This window comes from Chionomys nivalis, chromosome 3, assembly GCF_950005125.1.
Source record: "Chionomys nivalis chromosome 3, mChiNiv1.1, whole genome shotgun sequence".
NCBI lineage: Eukaryota > Metazoa > Chordata > Mammalia > Rodentia > Cricetidae > Chionomys > Chionomys nivalis.
The window spans coordinates 38,681,145-38,703,860 of NC_080088.1; the positions used below are offsets into that span (position 1 = coordinate 38,681,145).

At 38.9% G+C, this 22,716-nt stretch overlaps 2 protein-coding genes across 4 annotated transcripts in view; one reads left to right on the forward strand and one right to left on the reverse strand.

Annotated features, from left to right (window-relative positions):
- The window catches only part of Cmss1 (cms1 ribosomal small subunit homolog), a 294,908-nt gene that overhangs the window by 17,673 nt on the left and 254,519 nt on the right, over positions 1 to 22,716 (forward strand). The gene's annotated exons all lie outside the window — the stretch shown is intronic.
- The window catches only part of Filip1l (filamin A interacting protein 1 like), a 237,594-nt gene that overhangs the window by 10,244 nt on the left and 204,634 nt on the right, over positions 1 to 22,716 (reverse strand). For 2 of the 3 annotated variants that reach the window (XM_057764098.1, XM_057764099.1), the window contains one exon: positions 4,900 to 8,569. In XM_057764098.1, coding sequence (XP_057620081.1) covers positions 5,776 to 8,569 — 2,794 coding nt within the window. In that variant the 3' untranslated portion in view covers positions 4,900 to 5,775. Of the gene's footprint in view, positions 1 to 4,899; positions 8,570 to 22,716 lie in introns of those variants that run through there. The other variant, XM_057764100.1, reaches the window with a different exon arrangement.

Below are 22,716 nucleotides of genomic sequence, written 5' to 3' on the forward strand. Positions count from 1 at the left end.
AATACAGAAATTTCTATAGCTGTGAAATTCCAACTTTAGACTGCAAACCAAGCGGAGGATTTGTTAGAAATAGCTTAGATGTACTTCCTTCTAGAGATCCTGGTTTGATAGCACTGGGGGAACTTAGTGTTGGCATAAGGGGAATCACATATGGATGTCTTGGTTTAACTTATTTACACATGGATCATAAGACTGTTTGCTGTGGTTGGAAAGTAGTACAGTGGCAGAATGCTTGTCTTGAATTTAGGAGGCCCTGGGTTTAATAGCCAATACCACCAAAAGAAAAAAAATGTGGTTTTGCCCAATTATATTTTCTCTTGCCATTTCTTCTTTGGATGTCATGAATACCTCCATGGCACTGTAAAAGAGAATTATGGGGACCTTCCAAGCAGAATTCCTATAGTCCTGATATCAGTTTTGCACAGGCATAGGCTAAGCATCCCTAATTTGAAAACTTGAAATCTGAAGTGCTCCAAAACACAAATCCCTTGAGCACTTACATGACACTCTAAGTGAAAAACTTCATACTATACAACTTAATTTTGTGTATAAAATTATCTTAAAGTACTGTATAAAATTATCTTTAGGTAAAATATATATAAGATGTGTATGGAACATAAAAAGAATCTCATGTTTTGACTTTGGTTCCATCTCCAAGATATCTTACATGTATGTGTGTTTTGAATATTCTTAGGGAAAAAAAGCAAATAAAATCTGAAACACTTCTAAACATTTCCGATGTTTTACACCCTGTGTAGGAATCCTATTATATATGTAAAGATGCATTCCTTCTAATGGGATGTCCTTCTAGCAAAAATGGTAATGTTATTTTTGTTTTTTTTTTGTTGTTGTTGTTGTTTGTTTTTTGAGGCAGGGTTTCTACTATTTCTTGTAGACCAGGCTGGCCTTGAACTCACAGAAATCCGCCTGCCTCTGCCTCCTGAGTGCTAAGATTAAAGGTGTCCAGCTTGGTAATGTTATTTTTACCCATAAAGAACAGTGGCATCATCTTGGGAAAGGTTCTACCTTTGCTTGCTTTTGTTTCATTGGATTTTTTGTTTGTTTGATTGATCGAGACAACGTCTTGCTATGCAGCCCTAGCTGTCCTGGAACCCCTGCCTCAGTCTCCTGAGTGCTTGGGTGGGCGCACCAGTCGACTCAGTGTATTTAGCTTGCCATTACTTGCCCCTGCCCCTACAACAAAAACTTCTAGCGAAGACTCCTATGGCTTTTAAATGGAAAAAAGAACTTGCTGAACTACTGAAATATGTGGCAGAATTCTACAGTTCAAAAAGATAATGAAATAATGGGACTTTGAGTAAGATGAAATTTGGTTTTGAAGCAGGGACTCAGACCAATGAAAGAAAGTAGGAGCTTCTCAGATATATGTAAACCTTGGGGCTGAGGAGACGATTCAGTTATGAGCACTGCATGCCCATATCCACACAAAGACCCAGGGACACACAACATTAAGAAAATGGTCATCAAAATCAAAAAGAACAATCTTTAGTCAGCCCCTCATGGGACAATGCATCCCTCTGTCACCACATATTTTATATGAAGCTTTTCCAGCATCACTTCCTTTAATCTCCTGGGTTTGGGGGTATGTCCAAGTAAATGAATGAAAGAAAATTATGTAACCTCACACACAAACTCTGGCTTCCTCTCTCCTTTTCCACACAAATGTATGTCTATCACAGATACATACAGTGTATAAGAAACTTAAAATTAAAGCCAAGGATTCTATCATCTATCTATCTATCTATCTATCTATCTATCTATCTATCTATCTCTATCTATCTATCTATCTATCTATCTATCTATCTATCTATCTATCTATCTATCTAATGTTACAGAAAAAGAATCCTTTAACTTTAGATAGCAAGTAGTGACATTTCTAATAAACTGCATTTGATTTACTAATGAGAAGCTACCAAAGTTAATTTTGATGTTTATGTGTTAGTTATTTCACTCTCCTAAAAGAGAGAATCCTTAGAGTTTCTGCAAATTTGTAGTCAACGATTAACCACCCAGGAGGCCTGTTTATAGTTGAGATCAGCAACAGATGATAAAATGCTGATTTGTGCACTGTGATCGTAGAGCACATAGGGCTTTTGTTATCACAAAGAATTGCTATGGATCACATAAAATTTTTTTTTTAATAAAAGGAATCCTTGTAACTAGTTGGACTGATGGCCAGCTAGAACTTCCAAACTCTTACTAGTTACAGTATGCCAAGAGTGGTTACCCCTCCCCAGATTGCTTAGATCATTCACATGGATGATGAGAAGAATCCCCTGGTTGGTCCTCTCTGTCTCCTTCCCCAGTGCTTTAAAAATAAGTTTCTGTCTATGCCTTTATGTAACAAAACCAGAAGGACTGCTCTTGAATTCTTCCTAGTTTCTGTTTATAATTTGTATTTAGTTGATTGATACCCTTCAGAGATCACATGTGCCTCTCTGGTTTAGTGGCTATAGAAGGAGCACTTGTAGCTCTCTCTTTACATTGTCTTCTTTGAGGACTGCAGTGATCTGTGTAGTTTCTTTTAGAGTTCTAGCCCAGCTTGACTTAAAAAGCGCTTTGAAAACAGTTAGACCATCATGTATTTTGTAATACAGTTGGGTCTCTGCCGATTCCCAAGACAAATGTGTTTAAACAGAAGCTTTCTCATTCATCATCAGCCTCAGCTTTCATCCACATTTACTTAATGATGATGCAAGCCCACAGCCTTGGTGTTGCAGTCCATCACCATGGAAGTGTTTCTGTCAACAGATCCTTGCTTCTCAAAATAAAATTGATTTTACAGGGGAAAGGAAGCTACCTTTTACTTTTGAAAGATCTTCTCAGTGTGCCTGAATGTCTAGATGAACTTCTTTTAAAATCAGGAACTGGCAATAAAATTGAGTCCACTAAATTAACAGTTAAGAGTGTGGAAAGTGAATGGAAAGGGGAAAATGCTGATCAGCTGCTCTGAAGTCATCCTTTTAGAATGTCACTTGGGAACAGGTTTGTAATTTAAAATGTTCCTTTAAAGGCTATATTCTCCGCTCAGAGATGTGGAGCATTCTCAAGGGCTACTAGGAGTCAGGTGTCACGGTGTCTATTGGGGGCCATGTGAGAGGACCAACAGGCAGCATTAGAACTCCTGGAACATGACTTGATGTTTGGCAAAGACACACTCGAGTGAGCCTTGGAGAGGTAAAGCCCCAAGCACTATATGTCCTGAGGACTTCATGCTGTTATTGAGCATAGTTCTGATTGTTGCCTTTGTGGTCACCACATCCCTCATAATCTGTGGGTTGTATGAAAGCTTTCGGGGGGGGGGGGTTATTGCCCCTCACTGGGCAGTGTTACAGGTAATTAAAATAATAGTGATTGACTTTTTCCAAGCTTTGTAATGATTCAACCACCACCCTTAGAAAGAATTTACACATGTAGAATTGTTAGTAAGGTTAGGTTAAGATGTTATTGTTAATGGCTTTGAGTTAGAAAATCTTGGGGAACAATTTAAAGTTTAGAAAGGCACATAGTTGAGTGAGGGACTCAGAGGTCAAAAAATAAGAATAATGACAGCCTGGCCATTATTGTCTAACATATCTTTCTTGCTAGAATGGATTGGTAATCAAAGGTGATGATTAATTCCTTGTACCCATTTCTGCCTTCAGCTCCCAGATTTAAAAACTGATGATAAGTGGGTATGTATGTACCTTGAGTATTCAAAGTAGAACTAACTGGTGGTTTTTCATATATAAAAGTTTAGGTTTCTTTTAAGATTTTCCTTTATAAGATTATCTTTTGAGATAAATAATAAAGTGATCCTTTCTTTGAGAAATGCAGTCTGTCAGCAAAAGAACTAACTGAGAAAAATACCTTGCTTGCTTATACTTTGTTAATCTATAACAAGTTGCTTGGACATAATTGTATGTGAATTCTTGGTACAATTTGTTTTTCATGTGAAATATGTAAAATATTTAATCATGTAAGGGATATGGAAATCATGCTTTTTAAACTTATATTTGTTGTAATCATTGACTTAAAAATAGAATGTATCCACATTGTAATTTTTATACTACTTGAAAGATTTTGCTGGGGTATATAAACCGTAAAGAAAAAAGTAAAGTTAGTTAGAAGGAAGACATCAAGAGAGACAGAAGGGAAACATCTGAGTAGAAGAACAGGACAGAAAAAAAAATAGAGTAGAACAAACAATAGAATAATAAAATGAAGAACGAAACTTTGACCCTTAGAAAAATCCTCGTGTATCTGTTTGTCTGTCCAGCAGTCACCTGCTTTGCGTCTCCTCTTCATTTCCTCTAACCTGCTGAAGGCTTGCCATTCATCAGCACTCAGGTGGGATCCTAACATGTTTGAGATGTATGTGTGTGTTTCCCTCTTTTGCCAGCCCCAGGGAGTTAAGTTTTGCCCCATTTGCTGCCCCCAGAGAATTAAGTTTTACTCCCTCAGATAGAAAAGCCAATTTGAGTGATTAGTTCACTGACTCCATGAACTTAAGAACTGACCCCCTCAGTCCCCAGGCTGCTGAAGGCTGGTCCTCAGAGCAGCCATAGTCTAGGAGGCTTGGCTAAGTTTCTTCACATACGCTAGGAATGGCATAACACCCACAGAAGAAATCACAGTATTGCGTGGCCTCTGCTGCCATGCAGCATGATTTTTTTTTTAGATTATGATTATTTTTTAAAAGGTCTTACAACTTGTGCTCCTAACTATCTGCAGCTTTTATTTGCTTCTTGAGAGGACTTTCAGAAATATAAATTGTATGTTTCTGATTGTAGCCTTACTCACAAGCAGGGTAGGGCAGCACCCACATTAAGTAATCCAAACTGTTTTGGGAACCAAATAACACAGAACAAGAATGACACTTTTGTTTTGAAGCAGAGTGCTCAGAAGTTTATGTCATAGTGGCTAACTCCAGATTTAGATGTAATATATGCTTTATGGGAATTACAGTCTGTTGGAGAAATGTAGTCAATCCTTGATAGTCAAGGTAACCTTGTATTTCCAAATGTGCTTTCTGGCTTCCTCTCACATTCCCAAGCTTTTAACATTAGCTTATATATGTACTCACTAATAACAAATTATTTAATATTACTTTATCCTGTTATCTGTAAACATTTACTGACTTCCTAATAGCCCTCCGTTGAGCACCAGGAATATTAAGATACATATCAAGAATGGCATTAAGCTTGCCATAATTATTTTTGTTCATTTTAAGTCGTGGAGATAAAATTTTTATTTATTTGAACCACTCTCGCCTTCTCTAATATGTGACAAGAACTATATATTGACAAATATGTTCTGCTTGTTTTTTTGAGGAGAATTAATGGGCATTATAAACAGAAAATAAAATGATGTCGTACATGCAGATAGATAACAAAATGATCAAATGGAAATTCAGCAAGCAATGACAAAAGTAACAAACTATTTACTGTTTTATCATGTTAAGTAATTCACCAAGACAAGTTGCAGTCAAATTAAAGTGAGTTATGGAAAATGAAATACATAAAGATGTATTTATACAAGTGCAGACTAAATATTTTCCATACAGGTATGTAAATGAAAAGATATACAGTAAGTGCACACTCGATGACTATGCAGGCAACACGTAGTTAGTTCCAGCTACTCTTGTATAGTCCATGCACAAATCTTCCCAAAGTACATGTTTAGTCATTCTTTTAGGGAATTTGGAGGGACGATTAAAAAAGGATTGAATTCCTTGCAAGAGTATCAGTATGAACTAGATGAGGGTGAGGGTGGTCAGTTATATATATTACTTACTGTAATTTGTGATTGTCGCGGAAGAGGTGTGGCTGTTGGTGTAATAGTGATACTGCTGGTGACTTTATTGGTTGTTTTGTTTAGTGCCCCATTAGTTAAGCCTTGAGTTCTGTTATCCTGCAGGGGTGCTGAGGGGCTGGCAGGTCTCACGGGGCTGGCGACAGCTTGCATGTAAGGACTTCCTAAGTGAATGTGGATTTTATTATCCTCAGTAGTTATCACACTTGAACTGTTACTGTTTGAACGTTGAAACTGCCATGATGACTGCCGGTCTGGGGAGACTCTGAAAATTGCGTGCTTGGCACCGATTTCTATTGGCTCTGGGGAGCGACCCTGCTCAGGAGAACTAGCTGAACCAGCCATAGCCAAAACCTGAATAGGTGACATTGTCCGTTCTGGAGTTACAGAACCACAGGACTCTGGGGTCTGTGCTCTGGCAAAGGTTGCCATGGTAACTGGGGGCATACTTTGCTCCAAGTTCACAAGACTTTCTGTAGAGGTTTTGGACTTCACTGGTGTTATGGAGGCATTTTGGAGAATGGTAATCCTTTGCTTTGGGGTGCCACAGTTTGGTATCACTGCTGTGCTGGTATACGAGTGAGGACTGTCTGTGGTTGGACTTGTGATTTCAAGAGTGGCTGTATTTTGGGCATGGTCTGGAGTTACCTTTATGTGAAGAGGCTGCCCAGGAGTGTGACTTAGGACTAGATCTCCAGGTTGCACAAAGTTACCATTGGACTTAGTTTGTATTTTTCCATTCTGAGGGTGGCCCTCCTTGGATTTCATCCAAGGGATCCATAGTTTCTTGTTCATAGGAAGGGGAGTAGATGGATTGCATTTGAAGGACAGCACAGATTCCTCATTAGGATCCTCATCTTGGTCCTCACTCTCCTCATATAACTGACCATTGATGACTGCTCGTTCTAGAGGGATGAGGCTCTTGTAGTCTGGTGGCTCATTGTCTACTACTTCTGTTTGAACTTCTTTAGAAAATACTTGAGGGTCAGAGATTCTTCTTCCATTGAGATTAGGTCGGAGGCTCTTATTAAAATGCCGATACCTTTCTAACTCTTTAGTAAGGGTTTCAATCTCTCTTCCTAAATCTCTGTTCCTGTTTTCTTGTTGATTTAGTTTCTTTTGCAGGACTGAGTAGTCTCCCTGAAGGTGACAAATTAGGTCCTCTGTTGCTATGTACTCATGAATTTTCTCTTTTAATGCATCCACTTCTCTTGACAGATGGCCTGACTTCGCCTCTTCTTCTTGGAGCCTCTTGAAAAGCCATTGCTCATGGCTGGATTCTGTCTTTTCTGCCAACTTGTACTTGGCAAGTTCCATTTTAACATGTTCCAGCTCTTCAGACAGAAATTGAGCCTTATCCCTCTCGTTAGCATACTTCCGTTCTAAGGTCTCGTACTCATCTTCTGTCTTCATGAGGTCATCTTCAATGGCTTTCATGTCCTTTAGCTTCAGCTTCAGCCTTTCCACTTCCTGAGAGAGCTCTTTAATCTTATTGTTTTCTTGGTGTAATGCTGTTGTGTACTTACTGGAGTCTTGATTTAATTTGTTTTTTACAAAATCTTTCTCAGTTGCTTCCAGTGATTGAAGTCTGTTTTTTAATATATTCACTTTGGACAATAGATCATGTCCTTTTTCTTCTTCTGCTTTGAGTTTATTTCTGAGATCATCTCTCTCCTTGGTTACACTGCCCATCTTCTCTTCTGCATCAGTTTTGGACTTGAGTGCCCTTTTAGTTTCCTCAATTAACTTCTCAGTCACTGTTGTCACTTTACTTTGCTCTGCCTGGAGCTGAGAGGCAGTGATTTGTAACTTATCTTCAGTTTGCTTTAATTTTTCACTCATTGTTTTGCGTTCATCTACAAGCATTACAGTTAATGTTTTCAGTTTAGTTAAATCATCCTTTAGGGTGAATTCTGTCTTTTCCAGCCGACTTTCAATGGCTTCTAGCTCTTTGATCCTGGCGTTTAAACTCTCCAGTTCTTCAGCCAGCTGCTTTGTGGTCATCTTTTCTTTTTCTAAATTGCATTTCAGAGAGTAGCATTCTTGTTTGCTTTTGTCTAAAGCATCTTCTAATTTTTCCAGAGCCGTAATCCTTTTACTAAGTTTTTCAACCTCTAGTTTGAAGTCTTTACTCTGTGCTGCCTCTTTCTCAAGCCTCTTATTGAGATCTCTGCACTGCTCCTCCATTTTTATGAGCTCCTCATCTTTCCCTTCCATATCCAGCACACGCTTCCTGAGCTCATCCACTTCAGCCATGATGCCAGTGTTTCCATATTCTCCCTTGTTGATCTTTTCTTTTATATCTTGCAGCTCCTCTTCGGCTTTTCTTAAAGACCTGTTGGTCTCTTCTAACTCATCAATTTGTCGGCTGAGCGCTGCCAGCTTTTGTCGGAGTTGGTGATTTTGACTGTCCTCGTTGGTGAGCTTCGCCATAATTTTGTCTTGGTTCTGCTGAAATGCTGTGGTCTGTGTTTGCAGTTCTTTTTCTAGTCTGGTTGCTTTCTGCTCTTCTTTCTGAGCTCTGGCTTCAGCAAGGGCTAGTTTAGCATGTGTTTCCTTTGCCCTTGTGGTCAGGTCTTGGATTGTCTGTCTTTGAAGGGCAAGCTGAGCTGTAAGTCTTTGTTGTTCATCCACCACCATCAAAGCAAAAGACTTCAGCTTGGTCAGCTCTTCTTTCAGAGCCTTGATCCTCTTCTCCTTTTCTTGCACCTTCTTCTCCTGGGACTCAGTTTCTTGATCAATTAGCTTCTTTAATCTGAAATATACAAGAGCACATGAGGTTAGTGCTTTAGTAAATTCTTCAGCTGTTATTAATTTAAAATAACTGTATCAGTTCATAGATAACATCCAGAGAAGTTTCTGAATTCGATGAGGAAGGAAAATCTTTATTTTAAAGAAAAAATTGATACCCTGCCCCCCCTTTAAAATTTGACTAGCATTGAAGTTCACGGGAAGCCTTAGAAGAGGACAGACTATATAATGTTTGTTTTAAACTGTATGTGTAACGTAATCAGTAACCTGAAGGCTGTAAAGATGGATACAGACTTGAGATTTCAGTTCGACTTGGTTTTAAAACTACACCTGCCCACACCAGCTAATTAGCCTGCATAGTTCTCCTTCTTCGTATTATCTTAGGGGCTTCTTGTGAAAGTGAGGCAATTCATCTAACATTATTGCCGTCCTGGCATTTGGTAAACATTTGATAAATGTTGCCATGGTGCTTTTTAAATTACTAATTCTTGTCCTGTATCAAGTGCCTTGCTTGAGCCATTGTGTATGTGATATATTACTAGTTACTGTTTAACGCCTTGGTTATTAGTTAAGATAGCATTTCATTCAGTTTGTCTAGAAGTTATACACAGCACAGATGGATCTCTTTGTGTATTAAAACTTTGGTTTGCACTAATAAGATAGCATCTTTGGAACCACTTCACCTGTGCCTTTATCTGCCTACTCATTTAAGAGCAGGCATTTAAGAGGGGGAACTAAGAGGCAACAGAGTTAAGGGTTGGAGTGCCATAATATAGGGAAGAACAAGGAGTTTAACAGCAAAGAGCTTGGTGATAAAAATCCAGGGCTAGGAATGGAGAAACTGTTAGCAGGAACATAGTAAATCCCTCTTAAACGACTATTTCAATATACTATTTTTTCTTTATTTAAAAAATATCCTTCATAACTGGAGGATATTTTACATGCAGAATAAAAGATCTGTTCCATGCATTTGGTTACCTCTGTAAAGAAGGTACAGTTTTAAACTTGTGAGTCTCGTAATTATACTGGGAATGGGCTAATTATAGAGGATGTAATTGCAGCTCTGCAGCATTGTGCGGAAACTAACAGAATGGAATCCCTGAAAAGAACTCAGTTTGTTTCAGAATGTAAATATCTGCTTTCTAATCAATCTTGTAGAGTTCATGTGTTGATAAACCTGTTATCATCTATCCATCTAATTATCTATTGTTGAGTTGGGGTCTCCCTGTGCACCCAAGGCTGGCTTCTAACTTGTCCTCTTGAGGCTGGATTTGAACATGTGGTCCTTTTTGCCTCCTTTTGGATTATAGTACTCCACCATGCCTGGCATAATAAATCTTTTTCTATTTGTTAGTTAATTAACCAATCTGTTGTCTCTTATCCTTGCACCAGAACACTTAAAATTAAGAGTCTGAGAGAGCATTTTTTAAAGAAACAAATTTGGGACAGTCTGGGGAATAAAGTCTTCTTTGTGAGATCCTAATCTGTTCTCTCTGTAATTATACCACACAGGAAGGAAAAACCCCAGAGTGTAAGAATTATTAAACTTTTGGATGACAGAATCTCCTTTTAGTTTGTCCTGTTTTGAGGACTTGACAAAAGGCTGACATGTAAAGTTCAGAAGCTACGGGGCAGGGAGCTGGGGTGGGGCAGGGCTACTGGTGACCTCATCTGTGGTCTTGGCAAGAGGCTTCCTGACTCTTGCCTTTCCTCACTCCCTGCTTGAGACACCTGGGAACTGAGAAGAGAAACATGGCACTTTCTTCCTGGTGGTTGTAGAGTTTTGCAACCCAGTGGAGGAACCTGGGGTAAAACTGATGTGCTAATGAGACAGAAGAGCTTTTTCCTCATACCTCAGCTTTCAATTCTCACTTGATGGTGGGAACAAGTCATTGCTGAAGCTCAGTGCTTCCTTTAGTGGAGAACAACTTCATATAAACTCCTTAGGCTTTCCTCTTAGCTTTTTAAATAAGAGCATGTGCTGTCCCCTTTTCCTGAGAAGGGGGTAGGTTTCCTTAGAATATAATAAAGGGAACTTTTTTTTTTAAATAGGAGAGCCATAAAATGGAATAACTAAATTCTGCCAGGATAGTAACAAGCAAAACAGTATTTGAAAACTTTCAGTTGTTTTATTTTGCTCAGTGTTTTCAGCATGATACGTGTCATGCTCTTGTTCCTTTTTTTTTTTACTTTTTCTTTTAATTGTCTTTATTGAGCTATATATTTTTTTCTGCTTCCCTCCCTTCCTTTCCTGGTTTTATAAACTGGCTGACATCACCATCTCTCTAAGCTCCACCTCCAAAGCAAGCATATAAAAGCGATGACTGCAGTGCATTTGCTCCAACCTGAGGTCATATACACCTAGTGACAGTATCCTCCCTGCAGACTTAGGCCTGTTTTTTACACCACTGCTCTTCCCATTTTAATGTGCATTTGAATCACCTGGAAATCTTGTTAAAGGGCAGATTCTAATTCTGTGGGTCTGGGGTGAACCTCACAATTTTCATTATAACTAGCTTCCAGATGACTGTAGTCTCCTGGCCTTGGACTTTATTATGTAACATCAGATTTCTCCTAGTGGTGGGAGACTTGTGTCAGGAAGGTCAGGAGACCAGAACCTGTGATGTCTCCCCAGGAGAACTGCAGACCACATCCTGGGACTGATCCAGACACACTATATCTATCAGTGAAACTCTTGAATTGGAAACTGTGGAGCTGAAGGAAAGATGTCACTTGCCATTGTTTGTGAACAAATACATGTGTTATGTTTACATACATACATAATACAGACAGTGATTTTAACCTATTTGTTCTTTTAGCACCCACATTTTTTAAAAATTCAAGTTTTAAACAGTTACAGAAGTACTCCCTGCCATTAAATCTAAAAGTTCCCATTTACAAACTAGACAGTCAGATCATTCCTTGGTAGACAGTCTGATTTCTAAAATACGGCTGTGGAGGAATTTCTCCTGAGCTGTCCCCAGTGTCCTCAGGTGAGGATAAACTCTGCTGTCTATCCAGGGGCTGTTTCTTAAGCTGTTCCTGCTCCTGTGCTCTCTTGGGACTTTCTGTAGCAAGTTCTAGTACCCTGGGAAAGTTCCCTTGGTAAGAGTTTGCCAAGCAAGAAGGCTATGTTGAAAGGATTGTTGGAAAGAGAGGGCTCACTGGACATAGCATTTATCAGACAGATGAGATTTGGAGAGTGTAGATAGGAAACGTGAATGCAGGCATTGATTTCCTTTAAGCTCCCCATGCAGCTCTGCAAAGTTTGTGTACCTTGGGGGCACATGTACGTCCATCTGAAGACTACTTACTGTCTTGGAGTACTCGTGTTCGTGCTCAAACACTGACATTACAGGATTACAGGAACATTCACTGAATCCTGTCCAATAAAAACAGGTTGTGGAAGCTGATTTTTATGGACACAAATGTGAGGTAATTAAACCCAAAACCCAAACTGGCTTAAAGCAATGTCTTATTACAGCTTTTCTTTAGGGTTTCTTTTATAGCTCAAAATTGTTTTAACTTACTGTGGTTTATCACTATTATTATGTGCAATGCCAGTTACTTGCTTTTTCAAAAATATCACATCTGTCATCTTGAGTGTTTTTTGGTACCAACCATAATGCTGGCTTTTCAATATAAATTATATATTCAGAGGGTCCTTTCATTTTTTTTTATTTATACACACACATGTCAACTGGCATCAACCAATATTTTATCTCCTCAGTGTGACATAGTTAATAATATGCACATACAAAACAGATGGTGCCCATCTAAATGCTGTATAGCCAATCATACCCATAGAATTTATATTATGGTTCTCACCATGTTTGGTTTTGTATTATTTATGTACATCATAATCAACCCCACTAAAATATTAACTTCTTAAGAATAGAACATGAATGTAAGGGCGTCATTTGTGTTTTCTACAGTGGTTACTGAGAAGCCCTGTGAAAGGAACTAAATGAGTGGGTTTCTTTTTGATGAACAAATAAAATAGTGAACAAATATGCCATCCTATGGAGAATACCTCAGCCTTGTCCTTTGCAGTTTTGTTCATTTGTAAAGATGATTTTTTTAGTTTAACATGATGTGGTTTTAGGTATTTAAGAAAATGTGGTATAAGTTAGTCTTCCCCTCAGTGTTTTCTAAATATTGTCTATTTCATAATTATGGAACCTCTAAAAAACCAAGACTGCTAGAACCATTCCTTTCTTCTTTCTTCAAATTCTTTCACCACAGCTCTAGATAGTGGGTTAAGAGAGGTTTAAATGGTCACAGTGCTAGCTCATCATGCTCCTTTATTTCAACTCTGCAAAGAAGTGGTTCTTTTACTTTCCCTCCCAGCTAAGAGCTCTGATGCGTTCTACTTGCATATTCTCTTCCTGTTTTCAGCCAACTGGCCCACACAGATCAGCTTAGAGTGATTGTCAAGCAATAGTAAAAAGTCCATCCTCACGAATGGCACTGTGTGGGCACTGTGCGACATCTGCTCCTACAGGAGCCAAAGTGGAAGTAGCCAAAAGCTTCCGTCACTTCAGCCCTCGCACCTGTCCTTTAAAGAGACAGACACTCCACTGCCTTAGGATGTGGATCTTGAATTTAGCAGCTGATGTTGAAATATGGCAATACTTAATTCACAAGAAAGCCTTATAGACAGGGCTGAAATGATGTGAACAGGGGGAAAGGGATCTGTTTTCAAAGAGTTCATAGAGAGGCTAGTGAGACAGCTCAGACCGTAAAGGTAGGTACTGCTAAGCCCTCATACTTGAGTTTGGTCTCTGGGCCCCACAAAGAGGAGAGAACCAATCCCCCAAAGTTGTCCTCTTACGTCCACTCATGTTCACACACCCTCTTCCCCATCTAGATAAATCAACAAGTTTTTAGACTGAACAGGTAACTCTAACACTGTTAACGAAGACCCCAGAGCAACAGTTTCAGTTCTTTAGATCTTAGCATCCTTTCACTCTTTAGCTTATTGAGGATCCCAAACTTTTAGTTGTGTGGATTTTATCGGAATTTACTGTATTATTAAAATTAGGGCCTCTGTGTGGTAGGACAGACCTGTAATCCCTAGTACTTGGATGGTGGAGGCAGGGCATTAGGAGTTTATGTTTTTTATTGGGGGGGGCTACATAACTTAAAGAGCATTTTTATTGGAAAAAATAACCTAGAAACAAACAAAAAAAATAAGAGGAATTGCATGGCCCTATACGAGCTGTTCTGAAGACAGTGGATCCTAGGACTGTCTACACATTCCATTAACTACGGTAGCCATGGCATCATCACAGGTCATGTAGCACCTGGAAAACTTGTACATTTTCGAGAGAATGGGCAAACGGGTGTTTATGAAGATGAGGGTGACCTTGCTGATGTCTTGACGGGACTGTACCTTGATTGCTGTAGAGGATATGCAGGAGAAATTAATGGCAAACGTTTTTCTCCAGAAAAGCTTAAGGTTTGTGCTGTCACCCTGTTCTTCGTGCTGTTACTTATCAGCCCTTCATCAACGAGTCCCTCGTTTGCTTTGATGATTTCATTATTAATGTATCTGTTTGTGTGCTGCCCATCATAAGAGATAGGTTCTCTGCCTTCAAGTTTGTTCTTCCCAGTTCTTTGAAGTATCTACATATTGTTAATGTTTTGCTTGAAACCACTCTTTGATTTGAGGGCATCAAAACCGCTGAGTTTGCAGATGGCTAGCTTGGAAGGTATTTTTGTTTTTGTTTTGTTTGTTTGTTTGTTTTTTGTTGTTGTTTTTTCCCCTTGAGACAGGTTCTTTCTCTGTAGTCTAGACTGGTTTTGAAGTCGCTTCCCGAGTTCTGGGAATAAGAACGTGTACCACTAAATGGGCCCATGTTGCCTACTGTTAAAAATGAATTCATCGACAGTGCATTCAGCTGACATTCATTAGTTCATTTCAGGCCTTTATAAGTACAGTGAGCCCCTGCTGCATGTAAGACACTGTACTTGGCATTTGCTAGTTTACCTTTTTTCTTAAAAACCAACATACTTGCCCAGCCTGATCTGGTTATAATTGTGTAGTATTTTATCAATGACCAAACAGTTTGATGAGTACAGATCTATTTAGTCTTAGGAAAATAATCTAATGCGTGTGTTCTTATATTCTTATCACTCTAGAGGCTAGTTCAGTACAAGGTTTTTCTGTGTAGCCCTGGCTGACCTGGAACCCCCTCTGTAGAACCTTCCTGCCTCTGCCTTCAGGTGCTGGGTATTAAAGATGTACACCACTACTGACCTGCCTTTATTAATTTTTATATGTGCTTTCCTGGCTGTAGATTTTGATACTTTGGTTGTGTTACATCCTGTTTTATCTTTTAGTAGTAGTTGTTTAATATGTTGTTTTAATTATAACATTGCACTGATAACAAGTTCTAGCAATTTGAAGAGTGATACATGGAATTTGTTGGAAAGCTTCCTCCTTTTCAGATAGTTACTATAATTTATGTTTCCTGATGTGCTCCTTGCTTTTGCTTATTCAATGGGACTTTTCACTATTTAGTCAAATTTTTAGGAGCATTCATAAAAATACTTATGATCAGTCTTATTCTATATATGCTGCTTCCTTTTATTTATCTTACAAGTCAAAGGGTTTTTATTTTTTCTTTTTCTCTTTTAATTACAGTTACAGCATACCATAGCCATAGTGTAATGCTCAATTCATTTGACTTGGTCAGCAAGATCTAGAACAGTCAGACTTGGTTTTGTTTTGTTTTGTTGCATTTGCTAGCCAAGTATGAGTGTACATCTGTCTCTGCTTTATGTCTTTGTTACCAAGGATCCTGTCATCATTGTTGAGATCATTTAGAGATACCATAAATGGGTCCAGATTTAGCAAGCTGGATTACTATTTTACATGAAGTGAAGGAGAGGAGGTCAGGGGTATCTATGACAAAGTGAGTTAGGACTTATAATTTGGACAATCTTATTTAGTTCCGCAGTAGTCAGGTAAAGTGAAGTAAAAAAGAGCTTGGGAAATTATATCTGATATGGAGGATTCTGGGAAGACCAATGAGCAAGAGCTGGCATAGGTCCAATCCTGCTGTCTTACTTCTGAGGACAGAACAAAGTAATGGACTGACGGCCCCTTGAAGTAAAACCGCTGAAAGGTCAGCTTACAGGATCAATAAAGACCAAGATCCCAGAGCTGATGAGGAGAAGGCAGACACTACAAAGAGAACATTTCATCCTGAAACCAAAGGAGGGTGCAATCTGGACTAGCAAAGATCCCCCCTCGACCCCCCACACCTGGTGGCCATTTTGGAAACCTTGGGCTGGGCCTGGGAGAGGAAATGGGAACAGGGACAGAAAATACCTTGCTGAGTTTATCAGCATGAGCCTGAATTTTGTGTCCTTTGCTTCTGTGCTATATAGTATGGGAAGCTTTCTAGTTAGACCATTTAGGGTAATGAGTGTTCTCTTAGTAACACTGATGTGAGCCTGTATGTAGCTCTGTAGTGCAGCATTTGTCTACCATGGCAGTGGTAATAGGTTCGAATCTCAGCACTGCAATAAGGACAGATATATAAAACAAAAGATTTTAAAGTGCCACAAGTCTCGTGCCCTGCCCATCTTTCAATTCAAAATTTTCATACTAAGAAATTCCCAGATTTTCTTTTTGATGTTTATGTGTATGGCAGTAACAAGAGGGAACTTAGAAACACAAGAACAAAAGACAAAAACAAAACAACACCGAAAGCATATACTACTGAGCCTGTATGGAGAACCTCCTCACCTATTTTTGGGAAGGGGACAGGTTCACCTCTGCTCACTCCCCTCTGAATTGTGGCTCTTAGCTATTTGGAAAAGATCCCTCAGATCAAAGTTTTTCCTTTTCCAGACTTTACATTATTGATTGATACCACGCTACCTGCCTTTCCAAGTAAGTAAGGTTTTCAGTCCTTGTCAGACTAAGTCTCAGAACTTTCTAGGACCGCTTGGGTCCTGCACAGCTGTGGCAGGGCTGCGCTGTCCCTTCAGGGAGAAGCATTCATGAAGTTACTTGGCGTGTGAAGCTCCGGATTATCAACTAGTGTGTGTGTTTCTCATGGTGCTGTGCAGCCAGCAGAGCTCTAAGTGTTGCTCAGAGTGATCTTCAGGTTCCTAAGACTGACTACTTGTCTTCCTTGGCACTTCCTGCCCTCTTTCTGAGCTTCACTTTTCACCTCAGTGACCTATATTTTGTTCCTTCATATTTGCTTTCTTTTACTTAGGGCTAGCATCCTTTCTTCTGCCTGCTCCCCACTGTCCTTAGTAGATGGCAATGCAGGAACCCGAGCGACAGGTAGCCTGTGCTCTTGTCAGCCCTGCAGCATAATGGGGAAGAGGGAGAAAAGCAGCCTGAAAAATTCAAATCCAAGAGTTGGGTTTTCAGAATTGAATCCTGGCTTCCTACTTCTAATATAACTTAAGCAAGCAGTTTAGTTGCTGCTTTCACTTATAGGGTAGCGACAATACTATAGCTTCCCTTGTAGTTGGGGATGTCCTGAAAATTAAGTAAAACTACAGTTCACAAAAAATTCCTTACTGCCTGGCACAACCAATGTCTTATTATTAGTCAGATATTAGTCAGATAGGAGTATTAAGGGAGTAGAATTTAAATGTTCTTATCACGAAAATTTCGTAAATGAGCTAATGGCTGGTTATCCACAGTGTACAGATGAAAATACCATGTTATAGAGAATAAGCATTTTTTCTCTTTTCAATTGAAAAAACAGTCTTAAAATAAGTGAACGTGTACTTTTACAGTAGGGTGTGTGTGTGTGTGTCTACATATATGTAGAGCTCCTCAGTCATGGGCTGGCAGGAGGTAGAAAGCACCTAAAACAGAAGAGTACAGAATCAGTCTGTTTGACCTACCTGAGGCTGCTCTGTGCTCATTGTTAGCCATCCCTGTTGCCATTTTAGGATAAGGTTTGCCTAAGTTCAGCTTTGGCTCTCCTGTCATTTTGGGTGGAGTAAGTACTATGGGGCTTCCTCTGTATGATAGCAGCATCTGTGGTCTGTACCCACTAATGAGAAATGTTTGTAACATTAAAGGTGTCCGAGCACCTTTAGGTTATGGGATAGATAGAGAACTGTTGTCTGCTTAAGAATTGCCATCTTGTGTGAGTTAATTTGTGGGGAGATTCTGTAAATGTTCTTGTAGTAGTCACCTCTGGCATCCATAACTTTTCTTTATCCACTACTCAGTTGTATTTGAGGTCAGCTATTAGTTTTCATTTCTTTTTTTTTTTTTGTTCACAGATCTACTCCCCAGTTCTTCTCCCTTCCCAGAAGAAAAGGAATGTGCCATTTCCAGTGCACTGCCAGTGTACCAAATGGATGTCACTAGCTGCCCTTCCCAAAGCCTGTCTACTTGAGTCATACTTGCTCTTTCTTCCTTGAATGTGAATATGCACGTTCTCTGCTGGGTTCACAACTCAAGACTTGATCTGTATGAGCACTCAAAGGTGATAGGGTGGGCCAACTGACTTAGGACAAACCTGAAAGAACCCCCCCTCCCCCCCGTAAATATTTGATAAGTTTTGTTTCTTGAGTTAAAAAGAAATTGTTAAGAGCACTAAGGATATTTATGTTTTGTGATCTGTTCATAAAAACAAAACAACCCAAATTGGGGAAGATAAAACTTGCTTTGCCGTGCAGCCCGCTTTCCTGATGGAAAGATATGATGATATTTTTCCCCCAAGAAATGGGTTACTTAAGGTTTTTATATTGGAAGATTTTTGACAGGGTTTCCCCCAAATAGCTCAAACTGTCCTTGAACTTGCCACCTTCCCTTCACAGTCTCCAAGTGTCTGCATCACCATCAGAGGTTTATATTATCCCATAATTGAATTTGTAGTTGATTTTACATACTTCTAATTGCTTGAGCAGTATGGATTTCAGACTTCTTTACAGATGAGTATTCATGAATATTGATTACTAATATTTGATATTTATCTCAAAACGTGTACATTAAAAGTTGGAATCTCACTTTATTTTTTCTTTCCAAACAGGAGCTACTGGAGCTAATTTCTTATGTTATCTTCAAGACTAGAATGTCTAGAAATAAACAAGCAAATATAAATGAAATTTTCTCATTTTCTGTGACACACACACACAATAGCTACTTAAACAATCCTTTTTTTCTGTTTTTTTCTTTTTCTGTCATACATCATTTCTTGGGGATTTCCATTACATCACTGTCCTCAAGCAGGTGCAGAAAAAGTCAGCAGAAATTAGTCTGGTTATAAAATAAGTCTTCACAACTTTCATGGTAAAATTTGTAAGACTTTTACAGAGAAAATAATGGGTAAAGTTATGGAATTACAGACTTTTTCCCTTTCGAAAGTTTTCACTATGAAGATAAATCCTAATAGTGGAAATACTTGATTTACAACAGCACTTTGCTGTAGAGTCATACCACTGCAATATACAGCGTTTTGGTAGCCTTGGAACTGGACTCCAGTTCCAACTGATGTGTGGCACCTACGCAGAAGGATACAGATAGATGGAAGGTCTTTCATAGACTACCTGGTTTTACTTAATTCTTACAGAAACTATGATAGATAAGCACTAGTGTGTTTATTATTTTTATAGGATGGGGAGGAATTTAGAGCACCTAACTTATGAAATAGCACAGATAACCAGGTCAGAATAAGAATATATTAGGAACAAAACCTGTGCTTCACACACCACCACGCCCACCCCCACTTAACCATGTCACATGTAAGAGAATGCGCCAACTAACCCCACCAATGTAGATGGGCCTTTAGACGAGTTTGCTCTTCCTCCCATCTGACCTGCTGGTCTCCCTTTGACTCGTTGTGCTTCATTCACACTAGGAGTTTTGTTTGTTCATTTGCTTTTTGCTATTCTTCAAACTCAACAGCCTGTGTGCCTTGATTTTGGGTTTTTCCTTATGAGACTGGATTCTCGCCTTAACTAGTCCTATTTACCGTACCATCTATTGCTTATTTATTTGATTATTCCTTAGAATATAAAATTCACGGCTAGAGAGATGGCTTAGTGGTTAAGTGCTCTGAATGCTCTTTCAGAGGACCCACGTTGATTTCCCAGCACACATCTGGTGGCTTGCCTGGAGTTATCTGTAACTCCAGTTCCGGGGATCTGACACCCTCTTCTGATCTCTGGGGGCGCAAGCAAGGTATGCATGTGGTACACAACATACATGCAGGCAAGACACTCGCGTGCATAAAATAAAACTGAAAATAGAATATAAACTTTAGAGGTAGAGGGGTGTGTGTGTGTGTGTGTGTGTGTATCTCCCCGTGTATACACATTTTATTTCATAATTGGCCAATCACTGGTGTCTCTTATAGTCATTGTTTTATTTCTGCCTTGTAAACAGTGCATGGTGTTCAGTGAATATTTGAACAAATATCTAGTCTACTTTTATAGGTACTAGGGAGTTAGGGATAAGTTTAAGTCCCTCTCTACAGTGTGGAAATAATAGAAATGGTTGAGCATTTGTTTTGTACATTATACCATGCTATACCTGGAAACACAAATGTGGAATCATTGTTTTTATTTTATAAATGAGAGCTCCAATCGTGCCACGAGGACATGTGCTGAGCTATGTTCATAGCAGCGTTGTTTGTCATAGCCAGAACCTGGAAACAACCTAAATGCCCCTCACATGACGAATTGATAAGGAAAATGTGGTACATTTACACAGCAGAAAAAAATGACCATCTTGAAATTTGCAGGCAAATGGATGGATCTAGAAAACATCATATTTAGTGAGGTAACCGAGACCCAGAAAGACAAATATCATATGTACTCACTCATAAGTGACTTTAAGACATAAAGCAAAGAAAACCAGCCTACAATTCACAATCTCAGAGAACCTAGACAACAATGAGGACCCAAAGAGAGACATACATGGATCTAATCTACATGGGAAGTAGAGAAAGACAAGATCTGAGTAAATTGGGAGCATGGGGACCATGGGAAAGGATAGAAGGGGAGGGGAGAAGAGGAGAGCAGAGAAAAATATATAGCTCAATAAAATCAATCAATAAATAAAAATATGAAAAAAAAAATGAGAGTTCACTCAGGCTCAGAGAAGTTAAGTAATTTGTTAGAGGTCCAGCATGTAATTCATGGAGCCAGAATGCCAGTATAATTGATGCTCTAACTGGTGTTCTCATCACTAAGACAAATGTGTACATATATATCACATTTATCTTGTACACCATCCTCACTGTGAATCTGTGTGCTAGAATAATTGGTTTGTCAAAGACAGAAAGTCACTACTACTAGACATCTATTTCCTATAGGTTCATTCATGGCTACTTTTAGCTCTGGCATGAGACATTAACCAATATTCTCTTCATTTTTGTAATAATATAGCAAGTTTAGTCATTCAGCATAAATTTGTAATTATTTTTGAATGGTTTTAAAAATTGTCACTTTGCCAATAATAACACCTCACAGTCCCTAGAGGATGTGAACATGTCATAAATACCATTTCCATAGAACATTTTAAGGGCTTAAAGTTCTCGGAAAATATTTTTAACAGACAGCGTTTTCTCAGACAGATTTGAAGGGCATGATAACTGTATGCCCTTGGAAATGCTTGTATTTTAGCTTGCTCATAATATTTATATGTGATTCTCTTATTTAAAAATTATATATTTAGATGTTCTTTTGTATCTCAGATTGAGGAAGTAGAAATGGATTTTATAGAAAACTATTCTGAATTAGGTGTTAAAAAATTTTTAGAAATCTCATTGATTTCATGCCCTGCTTTTTTTCTTTTTTTTTTTTTAAAGCTTTCTAGACCTTGTTATTTTCTTTCAGATATTGCAAGTATGTATGTGGTTGACTTTGTTTCTTTTAGTTTCCTGTTTTAAAAAAGAAAGAAAGGAAGGAAGGAAGAAAATTGTAAGGAGTATATTCTTTTCCAGATGCTTTTGAGCACACCTCTAAAACCATAACCCCCAATATTTTTAAACCTCTTCCCTCCCTCGCTCCTTCCCTCCCTCCCTCCCTCCCTCCCTCCCTCCCTCCCTCCCTCCCTCCCTCCCTCCCTCTTTTCTTCTCTTTCTCCCTCACTTTTTCCCTCCCTCTCTTTCTTCTTCATTCCCTCCTTCCCTCCCTCTCTTCTTCCCTCCCTCCCTTCCTCTTTTACTCTCCTTTTCTTCTTGGTCCCACTTTCCTCTCTTCCTAGTCTCTCATTTTTCATTTCTCTTTCTAAAGGCCTTTGGTTTTCTTACATGGATTTATTGGAGTTAAAACACCCAAGCAAGGACCAGTCATACCAGAGTGCATGAATTTACTGGTTTTCACCTCCTAGTAGCCTGGCTTTCCATACAGAGGCAGTGGCTAACGTGGTATGCTTGGGAAACCAAACATTTCCAAACTTGTTTGAGGGAAACTCAAACTTCAGAAATTTTAAAGCCACAACAACAGAGGCTTATGATTTACTGTGACTACTGAAATCACATAGTTTGGCATAGAAACTGGGTAGATAAGAATACCAAGTGTGTAAAATGGGTAACATTTTAATTTGTAGAGTGAACTTGGGTTTTTTGTTTGTTTGCTTGTTTTGGGGGGGGGTTGTTTAATTCTTCATTTTAACGGTAGTAAATTAGGGAAATGGGAACATATAATAGATTTAATAGTATTTAGAGGGTAGAGTAGTTGCAAGGATGGGTTGTTACTCTGCAGCCTGTTTTCTTCTTAAGCAGATTACAGACCACAGCGGGCTTCCTCCATCCACCACTTTACCACTTTTCTTAGTTGGTTTGTGACTTTGGAAAGCTGGAGTTTGAGGCCATATGTAAAGTCTAGTTACAGACAGACAGGAAAGATTTGTTTTTGTTTTTTGTTTTTTGTTTTTTTTGCTTTGTTTTTCTTTTCTAAAATGTATTGGAACACAGATGACCGTTGTCATGTGGTCTTTATTTGGTATGTCCTTTTGCATTCATTTTAAAATGAAGACTTTTGTCATCAGAGCCTTAGTTTCTCCTTGACCAAATGTCCAGAGCAGTTAGGTTCATTTTAATTTTCTACCTTTTCTGAGCCTGTAGAACACCCAAATGTATATCAGGCTGCAGTCTAAACTCACGCTCATGACATGAATGTGTGCTGCACCTCAGGCCTTTCTATCAAGACTTT